This window comes from Ambystoma mexicanum, chromosome 13 (genome assembly GCF_040938575.1).
Source record: "Ambystoma mexicanum isolate Mex_15411 chromosome 13, UKY_AmexF1_1, whole genome shotgun sequence".
NCBI lineage: Eukaryota > Metazoa > Chordata > Amphibia > Caudata > Ambystomatidae > Ambystoma > Ambystoma mexicanum.
In genome coordinates, this window is record NC_090938.1 from 833,020,029 (window position 1) to 833,032,458 (window position 12,430).

Genomic DNA, 12,430 nt, shown 5'->3' on the forward strand with positions numbered 1-12,430 from the left:
GAAGGATGCGTAGTTGGGGCCAAACCTTCCATGCTGGTTGAGGAGAGGAAGGGATTTATCTCCTGAAGGATGCGTAGTTGGGGCCAAACCTTCCATGCTGGTTGAGGAGAGGAAGGGATTTATCTCCTGAAGGATGCGTAGTTGGGGCCAAACCTTCCATGCTGGTTGAGGAGAGGAAGGGATTTATCTCCTGAAGGATGCGTAGTTGGGGCCAAACCTTCCATGCTGGTTGAGGAGAGGAAGGGATTTATCTCCTGAAGGATGCGTAGTTGGGGCCAAACCTTCCATGCTGGTTGAGCAGAGGAAGGGGTTTATCTCCTGAAGGATGCGTAGTTGGGGCCAAACCTTCCATGCTGGTTGAGGAGAGGAAGGGATTTATCTCCTGAAGGATGCGTAGTTGGGGCCAAACCTTCCATGCTGGTTGAGGAGAGGAAGGGATTTATCTCCTGAAGGATTTATCTCCTGAAGGATGCGTAGTTGGGGCCAAACCTTCCATGCTGGTTGAGGAGAGGAAGGGATTTATCTCCTGAAGGATGCATAGTTGGGGCCAAACCTTCCATGCTGGTTGAGGAGAGGAAGGGATTTATCTCCTGAAGGATGCGTAGTTGGGGCCAAACCTTCCATGCTGGTTGAGCAGAGGAAGGATTTCATCTTCGGAAGGGTGCTTAGCTGGGGCCGGACATCGCGTACACGGTTGAGGGGAGGAAGGGGTTTATCTCCAGAGGGATGCGTAGCTGGGGCCAGACCTTCAGTGCATTCTTAGTTGCATGAGGGATTCGTTAAAGCTACTTGTTTACAGCTACTTTCACCTTTGCTCTTGTTGGGGCCTCCATGTAGGGGGATAATTCCAATCTTCATGGGACTGAATTTGAGGTACGCAGCTGATATTCATGATTGGAAAAGGCCAAGGCAGGGCTTCAAGTGGTGGTGGTGTGTTCTAATGATGCCTTGAGATATAACTGTTATCCTTGGCATAATAATGTTTATGATGTCTTGCTTGGCCAGCATTCTTCCCAGAGGTTCCATGTGTAGGTTGACTATGACTAGTGAAAGGATGGAACCTTCTGGAACACCAAAAACAGTTCCTGTTTTGAAGAAGCTTCTGCCACCCTTAAGAAATCAGGCAGGCACACCAGCAGAGTATCGTTCAACTTGCATGCATGCTAGAAGGCCTGATGGTCAACTGTATCGAAAGTTGCTGAGAAGGCAGCAGCCAAAGTATTCAGTACCTACTTAGCTTGTGATGTATAGAATGTCATCAACCACCAGGACAAAGGCAGTTCCCATGATGAACATGAGGTGTATTGGAACTGGTAGAGGTCTAGACGCTGCTTTTGGTTGGTGTGTGGCTGAAATCATTCAGCTGCATCTTTCACAGTATTTTGCCTAAGAATGACATATGAGTGGTTTGGCTATAATTGCTAATATTTTTAGGGTTGAGGTGCAGTTGTTTGAGGAGGGGGTGATGAGGAAGACTCCTGTGGAGTGGGAGCATTGCTGTTGAGTAGTGCGAGGCATACTTCTCTGGGGGGTTCTTGATGATGGAGGAAGGTAGGATGTTCCCTCAGTAGTAGTGGTCGTGAGGGAGGAAAGAGGATTTAGGGGCAGTAGAGGGAAGGTGTGCCATGGGTGATGCTTTTGGGAACTAATGATGTCCAATTGCTGAATAATCAGTACCAGGCACCTGTTCTTGTTTCTCAACTGGAGCAGCAACAACCTAATGCCAGCAAACACCTAGGCTGATATCCTTCAATTTGAAAGCACGGCAACAGGACACGTAGCCGGAATCTTACATCCCAACAGATAGCCCATCAGATTGCCATTGAAATTTGGAGATACAGATATATATGTAATGAAGCTAGCATGAATGCCTTAATGTTGCTTGACCAACTGGAACCCACTCCCACGAATAACCAAACGTCCTGCCCGCTAACCTAATGGTCATCATGCTCCCTCTTATAGTGTACACTCCATATGTCAACCAGGAAACGCACACACCCATCACCGGCCCACACTATCACCACATATCCACATCCCACCATGGCACATGCACAGACCTGCCCTGCCCGTTCTCACATGGCAAATCTCATTAGTACGCAACAGGGCATTGCAACTGGGGAGCCGTGTGGTACAATACAAACACCACATGTCACACCCCAACAGAACTAGATTCATAGTAGTGCATGGATGACAGATACTTCTCATTTACACACATCAAGATCTCGGGTTTCACGTTTTGCCTTGTCTTCTGCTCCCACTGGACTTCTCCTCACTATGCTCTCTCCCTGCCGTAACCTCTTCCTACGCCACTCTGTCTTGCTGACTCGTCTGCCCTTTCTTAGTCTTTCCAGACTTCCAGCCTCATTTTCACCCATTTATGTTTGTGCCTTAGTCACTGTTTTGCTTTCCAAAAAGTGCACAGATGTATTGCTTATTTTTCTTCCCAGTACACTAACTAACTGAAAAACAACCTTAGACGCTGGGAGACAATTATTCACACATACTCGCACTCAGATTATAAAATGGCTCTTATATGGCCTATTTATTCACCGAAAGCATACATAAATGTTTAAAAACAACAAGAATAAGAAGTAACAAAAGTAGTTTAGAAAAAATACAACACCATTGATACAGCGTTAAAGAATGCCTTCATCTTGCCAGAACAGAAAAACTGCACTAGAAAGCTCCCCCACAGGCAGGAAGAGAGATCTTGACATCATCAGGCCTGGCACGATGTGCACATCTACCAGCAAAGCTTTCTCTTTCTCTTTCTCTTTCTCTTTCTCTTTCTCTCTCTTTCTCTTTCTCTCTCTCTCTCTCTCCCCCCCCCCTTTTTAAGCCATTGCAAATGCATGATGGCATTTTCCAAGTCTCTGCCGATTCCAAAGTTCCCATGCGCCCCCGGCCGGAGTGACCCACAACAACCCCAAAAAGCAAAGTTCTTTCCTTTCTCATGAAAGCAGCAAAAATAACTACATTCCACAACAATGCTATCAATTACCAGCCGATACCTGGCTTAGTCTTAGCTGTCTATGCTTGTAGCTTCTTGCCAACGTGTCCTTGAAGCATTGCAAAATTATATAAGCACTAGACGGCACTGAAAACATGTTTACCATTGGAATAAAACGAAAAGAGTTTGCATCAGCTGCAGCTTCCACTGAAACCTGAAGCAAACGTCCATTCTAGCTCTGGGTGCACTGTACACAAGTGCTATATTTTAGTAAAAAGCGCACATAGGTGCTATGTTTTAGTCAAAATCATTAGTCACTTAGCCTGTGTCTGTCGCCACCCTTTACCCGACTTAGTCTCTCCTTGCACTGCTGCTTCTTCCTACCATGCTTCATCTCTTTATCTGTCCCAGACTCTCACACTCTGCCTCTCCTCTTTATTGTCACACCTTTTATCTGTGCTTGTCTCTCCTTGCCCTGCTTCATCCTACTCTCTTGGTCTCTCTTCTGTATATCCCTGCCCACGTCTTGGCCATCTCTCTCCTTGTCCGTTTCCCTGATACACTCACCCTTGCTGAAATCTCCCTTTTCTCACACTTTTCCTATTTTGCTCTACATGCACACGTCTTTTCTCTTTTCCTCCCCACTCCCCCTCTCGCTTCCCCTGTCTCTCCACACCACAGTGCCACATTCTCCCAGGCTAGACTGAAGATTCATCTCACGCTCTACCTGCTGCAATCTCTCTTCCCCACTCTTTCCCTCTACATGCACAGATCTTCCCTCGCTCTCCTACTCTCTCTCCCCACCGCAGTGCCCCGTTCTCCCAGGCTGGACTGAAGATTCATCTCTCGCTCCATCTGCTACAATCCCTCTTCCTCACACTCTTTCCCTATTCCCCTCTACATGCACAGGCTTCTTTCTCTCTCCCTCTCTCTCCCCCCCTCTTGTTTCCCCTCTCTCTTCCTTTCTCTTCCCCTCTCGCTTCCTCTCTCCCCACCACAGTGCCACGTTCTCCCAGGCACAACGTGGCTGGTTCCGGTCTTAAGTTGATGCTGTTACTGATGAGTGAAGAGTCAGATACACTGTTAATGATTGTTGAAAAATAGGGTGATTATGGGACCGCGCAATTATTCATTCCTTCCATCTGACACCCGTTTTTCTTATGTCATGACTCGTGGCAATGCCAATTTATTCAGAACTGACCAGTAATTGGTCACGCTTAATATCAGCCTAGACTTGTGACCCTTTTTTGTTCTTAATTTGCAGGGGGAAAATGCATGGTAACCTGGTAGGCAGAGAGTCGCCACCTCTACAGACAGTGGCCAGTTTGCCTCCTCTTTACTTGAGAGCTCTTGGTGTCAAGGATGGCTCTCGCCCTTCCAGCCGGCTGCAGTCGGAGCCTCCTGAACCTCCAAGACTGGACAAGCCCCAGATTGGCGAGCAAGTAGAGAAGGCCCTTGGTGTGGGTAGTCGGATGTTGACACCCCAGAGTAAAAACAACGGCAGACCCATCAGCAGAGACCCATCTGAGCGGGTTCAGCATAATGGTTCCAAAATGTCTTGCCCACCTTCAGGGGGTGCGCCTTCCCCAGTAGGTGAAACCTCACCGGCACACATCCCGCCCCATGCAAGTGGAACAGTCCTGAAACAACTCCGAAGCAATGTGCTCCAAGAGCAACGTATTGAAGACCAGCTCCCACCGCCATACAACTTGAGGACAGATCACCAAGCAGCCACAAAACATGCATGTAATTACTTCCCTTCATGGACTGTACTAGGGGTGCCATTCAATGCCCAATGGGTGCGGCAGAAACAGGAATTCAAGAACACCAGGCCCTGGTGAGCAGGCCGTGGCAGCGGCACCACTAACTTTAAGCAGAGCCAATTTAAAGTACTTTATATTTAATTATAGACGGACGAATGTACCCAACACAGTCACTAATGCACTTTATTTTTTATAATCTTTTTAAGTCATTAAAAAGTGTTATTTTAATAAGACTGATGTTTGCCTGACAGCTGGTTGTCTCTGCTGGGAATGTAGCTGTTTGTGACAGTGACCTTAGCGCTCCACTTGGTCAGTGAGAGTGCTGTTTAAGTCTGAATAGGAACCAAGCAGACACTGGTTTGTGGTGGGGGAGGGAGGGGTGTAAGTAAATGGGATCAGGAGGATGAACGAGTGGGACAAAAGAGGGAATTTTACTGAAGCAATTTTGTAGGTCTTTGGGGAAAGTATAGGTCTTTGTCATAACAAATCCAGAATCCTAATAAAATATATTGTCCTATGAATTCTTCCCTTTTTCAGGAGTTCTGGACCTTGAAGGGCATTAGAAGTTCAGTATACCAGACCTCTGTACAATAGGCCCACTACACAAAGTCCAATCTTTGGGAAAGGTTTAGATTCACCATGTCTGTGATTAGGGGCTTCTCCAAGTCCTCAAACAATTAACCTAATTTCATAGCGTGAGGCTGAGATCAGGTTTTCCCTCGGAAGGGCAGAAGTATCTTGTGAACGCTACCTTCCTTGGACAGCATGAGGCCAGAATCAGGGTTTCCCTCAGAAGGGCAGAAGTGTCTTGTGAATGCTTGCCTCCATTGATAGCGGGAGGCCAAGATCAGGGTTTCCTTTCAGGAGGGCAGACTTATCTGGGGAACGTTGGCCTCCTTTGACAGCATGAGGCCGAGATTGGGGTTTCCCTTCAGAAGGGCAGACATATCTGGGGAATGTTGGCCTCCTTTGATACCGGGAGGCCAAGATCTGGGTTTCCCATAGACTGGCAGAAGTATCTGGTGAACGCTGGCCTCCACTGATAGCGTGGAGCCAAGATCAGGGTTTCCCTTCAGAAGGGCAGAAGTATCTGAGGAACGTTGGCTTCCTTTGATAGCGAGTGGCCAAGATCAGGGTTTCCCTAAGAGGGATAGAAGTATCTGGGGAACGCTGGCCTCCAAAGATAGCGGGAGGCCAATATCAGGGTTTCCCTTCAGAAGGGCAGAAGTATCTGGGGAACGTTGGCCTCTTTTGATAGCTGGAGGCCAAGATGAGGGTTTCCCTTCAGAAGGGCAGAAGTATCTGTGGAACGTTGGCCTCTTTTGATAGCGGGAGGCCAAGATCAGGGTTTCCCCTCTTACTGGCAGGATTATCTGGTGACGGCTTTCCTTTGTTGATAGCGGGAGGGCAGAAGTGTCGCACGAAAGCTGGCCTCCTTTGAGAGTGGAGGCCGAGTTTAGGCTTCCATCTGAAAAGCTATGGGTCAGAGATAAATGTAGGACTATTTAAACACCAAGGCAAAGAATGAAATGTTCAGACAGATCAATTCATTTATAGAATCCCAGCCTTGGGGTCTTCGAATCATTTGTACACCTATTGTTATTCGCCATGCAACTCGAAGATAGTCATGAGCCGGTGAACAGAGGCCCCTTCTACCTCTCATTCTGCAAGGTGTGGGAGAGAAGACAAAATGGCCATCAGACTTGAGTCAAAGAGCATTGTGAGCAGCCGGTCTTGAGGCTGTTTCTATTACTGTCGCACCGTGCTGCAAGAGAGGAGTTGCAGAATGAAGCACTGCAGCTGACGCTGTCTGCCACAAAGTAAAGAGTGAACACTGGCGTTGGTGGATTTAAAGTGGCTTCTGAGGATTTAAGGTGGGACATTGTGCTATGACAGCTTATCTCTGCCCTCTGTTCATGGGAAGGAGACTGACACACAGCTAAGCAGCAGTTGCTTCCTGTAAGCTTTCCCAGGCTCACCATGCAGGAACATGGCTGAGCAGTCATGGGTAGCTCTTAGGATGGCAGCTGGTTGGTTAGGATACAGTGTAACACCAAAATAAGTCTTGATCTTATGTGAAGGTGTGTTTGGTCCATGTTACAGGTGAGTAAACTTTATTAGGTGATTTGTTTAGTGCTCTGAGCCATAACCATACCAGGTAGGGTCACTGCGAATGTTCAGTGTATGGGGATTATCCAGGAGCCAGTCTGCCAGTCGGGACCTGTAGGGTTACTCTCCGCTCAATTGAAGGCTGGAGTCAACGGGAGAGGTGGAAGATTGAGTGGGATTCATCCTGAGTTATGCTACAACCCAATGTTCAGAATAGTGCTCCAATGCATAGAATTTCTAAATACAATAGGCAAATGCTGACTTTCAAGTTTGTAAATTGGAAAGTCAAAGATCACAATTGGCAATGGTGGTCTTCACTTCTTTGTTGAGTAAAAGAAGACGGCAAAGTAGCTATTCGTGACCAGTCTAGATTCAAGGGAAACCTCTCAGCCAACAAGGCAGCAATCCACAGACAGTTCTTCCCCTGAGGACGGTGGCAGTTGAGGGGTCTCGGTTCCTATCCCCCCCTTTTGCCAAAATGTTATTGTGCAGTACTTATTTGATCTCATGTCATGCCTCTTAAGGAAAATGCATGCCTTTCTGTTTCTGTTTGTTCTAGAGACCAGGGCTCTGATCTGAGCCATGACAAACCGCAGCATAGAAAAAACAGCCTCCGAGATGCAGACTTACCCCGGTATCCCTAGTGGAAAAAGTCCTGCGGCTGAAGCCGCAGCACCACCAGGAGCGAGAGTACCATCAGTGTTGTGCATGTGCGGTAGAGAGAGAGAAAGTGCACAATAATCCCCAGCACAGAGTACACCTATCCAGCAACAAGCCGCCTAGACCAATAAAATGCTACGAACTTTACTTACCTTAGGGGAAGATGGAAAAACAACCCCTAGCGCAAACGTGGACAGTTTACTTCCCGAGTCTCCATTGCTAAACCGTGCATGGAATAAGTGGGTGCCCTAGTGCCCTTTTTAATGTTTTCACTGGTTGTAATAAGCCTCATGTGGGGAAAGCACAGGTAGATTGGATTGGGGAAGTAGACAAATGGCAGAAGGAGGGGGATCATAAATAGAGGAGAAAGCAGGAGGTGGAGGACCAAGAGGCCAGCAGGAGGAAGGAAAGAACAGCTGAGTGTGGCAGCAATTTCTGGAGAAGGTGAGGTATTGATTAGTGAGTGCAAGTGGTACTGTGGTGTGAGTGCATGTGATAGTGTGATGTGCACAATAGTATGATGAGGGGGACAGGTGAGATAGTTTAAGGTGTGACAATAAAGTGTATGTAGCTGACTGAAGAGTGTGACTGTAGGAGGTGGGTAGAGTTGGAGTAGTTGTGTGGATGAGGGGGTTGTAGCATCGAGGGAATTGTAGCGTGGGTGAGGGAGTAGTAGCATGGAGGGGTAAGTTGAAGCATGGAGGAGGACGTAGCGCGGAGGACGGAGTAGTGAGTAAGGAATAGTGTGGAAGGGGAGGCGTAATGAGAAGGCAGTAGCAGTGTGTAAGAGGGTGGCGTAATGTGGATGAAGGAGGAGTAAAATCAAACAGTGGAGGCGAGGCATCAGAGACAGAGGAGACTAGAAAAGGAAGAAAAAGCGGGTGGAGTTGGAGGAGGGAGCGTAATGAGAGGTTGGGAGAGGGAAACGAGAGAGCGTGATAGGAAACTGACTCAATCAGGGTGTTTGAAAGGTACACATCCCTATGCCAGTGGAATACTAACCACTGGATAGAGTAGGGACAGTTAGGAGGTCCCTGAGGAAGTCTAGACATATTAGGCAATTTATCTTTAGGTCATGGCAACTAATTTTAGTGATTAGCATACTGAGGGAGAAACAATAATGATTTACTAATTGGGCCCAAGGACGCCTACACTAGGGAGAAGGTGATTTCAAGCGAGAGGGACTGCTCTATGGCCCATTGAAAACTAAAACCGTTGTACTGTCCTTGATTGGTGTAGTGTTTCTTGTGACACTGAGCAAAACAGATAACTCCCTTGAGAAGTTCAGGATCTAATAAAAACCACATTTTCAAAGGAACTAAATGAAATGTTACTTTAGGTTTTACCAAGAAAATAAATATGAAAATGAGCTAAACACCGTTAAGCAAAAATTGCATTTTGGTGAGTTTGAAAAGGAAGGGAGTAAAACAAGGGATAGCTAGTGTGTGTAGGTGGAGATTGCAGAGGGGGGAGGATAGGGGTTTGGGCCCACCCCCATCGGTGTCGGGCAGAAAGGCAATTCAACAAGAAAAGAAATCCAAACGGGTTTGTCACCAAAATACACAGACCTGCTCTTTTGAGTGGGTACATCATTCAACAGAATAATGTTTACGCCTAGGTGACTTTGACCTAGGGGCTGATCAACATAATGGCATTTTTTACAATGAATTACCTGTTTGAATCATTCAATATGCTGGGTTCACATCATCGTACTATATAATAAAAGGCCAGATGTATGTTCGTCCTGCCCGCTTCACCTGTTCTCACCGCTAGAGGGAGCTGTTGCCTTACGCATACAACAATAAGACTTCAAGTCCATCTTCCAGGTGAACAAAATGTGTCTTTCAACAATGAATACCACTTTAACAGCATACTTCAAGTTGCATACACTAAGACAAGGTATACATAAAAAAAACATAAGCACTACATCTCTAACAAAATAAATTACTTATTATGTAATTATTAATTGTAATATTTCTTGGTATGTATTATATTTTTCATGTACATTTTAAACTTTATTTGACTTCAATTTACTTTATTTTACTATCTCATGTGTACTTCGAATCATTCTGAATGGGAATTGTATCACTCTGACATCCCTCAACATTATACATTTGAGTCCAGAATCCATAAGTGGAATCCAAGACAATGACGAGCAGATGAAACAATTGGCCCTATGCACTATGTTGAACTTTCAACAGATTCTGTGAGATTTTGTTGAGGTTACTACTCCTCCACGTAAAAGAAGCAAGATCCTTTACAATTTTTTTCAATGAACATAAATCACGTTAAAATACACCCCAGAATTTAGTTAAACTCTGAAAATGTCTTCCTTTATGCACTTTAGCCCGTTTACACAGGCATTTACACTAGTTATTATGTATTTGCCCCCATTCACATTAGAAGCCCAGCTCTAGATTTGTTGATGGGGAAAGACCATCACTATTCGCCATCATCCACTGGACTACTTTATTTATTGTGCATTTGTAAGGGGCTTATACAACAAGTACATTGTGTTTCAAAGCACCCACAGGGCAACGGGGAGGGGGCATGGGAATGAAAATCAATTAAAACAATGAGGATAGAGGCAAACCTACTGGACTTTGTGAGCATTCAGAACATGCAAGTCCAAATAGACGAGATGGTATGAGGGAATACGGGGCGAGGGGAGTGCTAGGTGTGCCAGGAGGGAAGTGCTCGGGAGTGAGCAGCTGTTGGTGTCAGGTGGAGGAAGGGCTAGGGAGTGGTCAGCTGCCAATAAATAAGTGCAGGCCTACGTTGGCATAGGCCAATAGGTGCCAAGGCAAGTGCTGGTAGCGGTAGGAGGCTGAAGGCGATTGGGTGTGGGAGGCCTGGCCCAGAAAGACACATAAGGGCCCTGGTCACCAATCTCAGCAACTGTGGGATTAGCTGAGGGGAGAGGAAGGGAAGGAAGAGGTGAAAAAGAATGTCTTGAGGAGCTTCCGGAATTTGAGAGGATGCAGCTTAAGACAAAGAGGAAGGGGGAGGCTGTTCCATAGTAGGGACCCTGCTGAGGAAAGAGATTGGCCACCAGCTCTCTGTTTAGCAAAGAGCTTGACACACAGAGTTGGTGCCGGAGGAGCATAAAGATCTGGAGGGAGAGTATTTAGTGAGAGCAAGTTGCAGATAGCGTAGTCCCTAGCCCCAGACAGCCTTATGGATGATGCAGAGGGATTTGAATTTGATCCTTGCAGCAACCGGGAGCCAGAGGAGAATTTTTAGGGCTGGACAGATGCGGTCCCTTGGCTTAAGGCCAAGGATAAGTCTTGCTGCCCTATTCTGGATTAGCTGGAGCGGTCATAGAGATGAAGAGGGTAGATTAAGGGAAAAGCTATTGCAGTAGTCTAGCCTAGAGAGAACCAGAGCTCTAGATACATTGAGTTTCTGTGGAAAAGTGAGGAAAGGGAGAATTCCTTTGAGGAGGTAGAGTTGAAAGTAGGACTCCTAGGCAAGGTCCTGAATGTGAGTGAGTGAAGGAGGAAGGAAGGAGGGAGAGGAGTCGAAGATGACTCCAAGGTCTCTGGCTTCAGATCATGGAGAACAGGGAGAGCCCATAGAGGATGGCCATAGTGAGGGGAAGAAAGAGGGAGCAGGAATCCCAATAGGAAGGATCTCAGTCTTGCCATTGAGGCCCAGATCATTGGAGGTGCACCAGGTTGAAATCACCTTGAGAAGGAGGGTAGAGGTGGTAGTGGGGAGAGAGGAGGAGACATCTGCCCATTCGGAGAGGAACAAGGTGGTAGAGCCAGGTGGCCTGTAGATAGTGGCAATGGTCAGAGAGGCTGTGTGAGAGATGACCAGTCTGCAAACCGGGCTCTCGAAGGAAGAGTAAGACTAGATGGTTATGAGGGAGGAAGGGACCCACTCAGGGAAAATCAGGGCAATCCCACCGCCAGCATGGTTCGGGCAAGGCTTGGAAATGATCTTATAGCCATCGGGGAGAAGGGAGTCAAAAGCAGTGACTGAGCTGGCATTGAACCATGTCTTGGTAAGAGCAAGGATATTGAGGTCTATGTCTTCAAGAAGGAGGCAGATGTTGGTAGACTGATGGCAGAACAAGCATTAAGGTTGGCTAGATGCAAGAGGTCTCCACCTTTGAAGATTTTCCAAGGAGGGGCACAGGGACATGGTACTACAGTCTGAGGGGAGGGGACAGAGTAGAAGGGGGAGTAGCAGATGTGGGAAGGAAGTTAATGGGGGACGGTAGGCACCGATCAAAAAGGAGGTTGGGTTGAGGACCCTGAACCAAGATAGTGTGTGATAGACATTCATGATACACCTGGATGATGCAAAGCCCACCAAGAGGACTTCCCATTTGGTGCCACCATTAATCGGGGATGATTTGATAGGATCGAGAGTGGAGATGAGATGAGTCCATAGGTCTGGAGGGGACAGAAAAGAGGGTGTCAGTGAATGACTTCAATATCACTCATGTTTACCATCAGAAGCCCAGCACCTCTTTTCCACTATTTCGTAAATAATTATTAAATTGAACATATTTAAAGATTTTGCTAGAAAAATTCAAAATCTACAATCATGACATGTTGTAGCCCTTCAAATGCACACCTAGATGAATTATCTTCTAAAAATCACTCATTAGCAAAGCCACCCTCTTACATCACCCACCTCCCTACCTCAATCCCGAAAGCCATCAACCAAAAAGGAAAACAAATCACTAGCCTTGTATTTTTCCAATCGTCATATTTTCTGTAACTTATTAAGAAAATCTCAAATCAAGTGACCCCTTAACAGGTGGATGACATATGTAATCATAGCTCGCCGATCTTCCAGGAACATCCTATCCTGTTTTTCCTTTATCGTTACGATAGTCCTCAAACGCCCAAGAGCTAAATTCGATCCAAATCTCTGCATTAAGAACTCTGGATTCTAGGGGGTTTTGCTGTTGCTGAATGTTCACAAATTTGTC

The 12,430-nt window shown here is 46.5% G+C and overlaps 1 protein-coding gene across 4 annotated transcripts in view; it reads left to right on the plus strand.

The window, feature by feature from the left end:
* ATAT1 (alpha tubulin acetyltransferase 1) overlaps nt 1-4,946 on the plus strand; it is a 254,055-nt gene extending 249,109 nt beyond the window's left edge. For 3 of the 4 annotated variants that reach the window (XM_069635327.1, XM_069635326.1, XM_069635328.1), the window contains one exon: nt 4,215-4,946. In XM_069635327.1, the coding sequence (XP_069491428.1) occupies nt 4,215-4,791 (577 nt within the window). In that variant the 3' untranslated portion in view covers nt 4,792-4,946. The remainder of the gene's footprint in view (nt 1-4,214) is intronic. The other variant, XR_011283234.1, reaches the window with a different exon arrangement.
* Nucleotides 4,947-12,430: the final 7,484 nt, after the last annotated feature.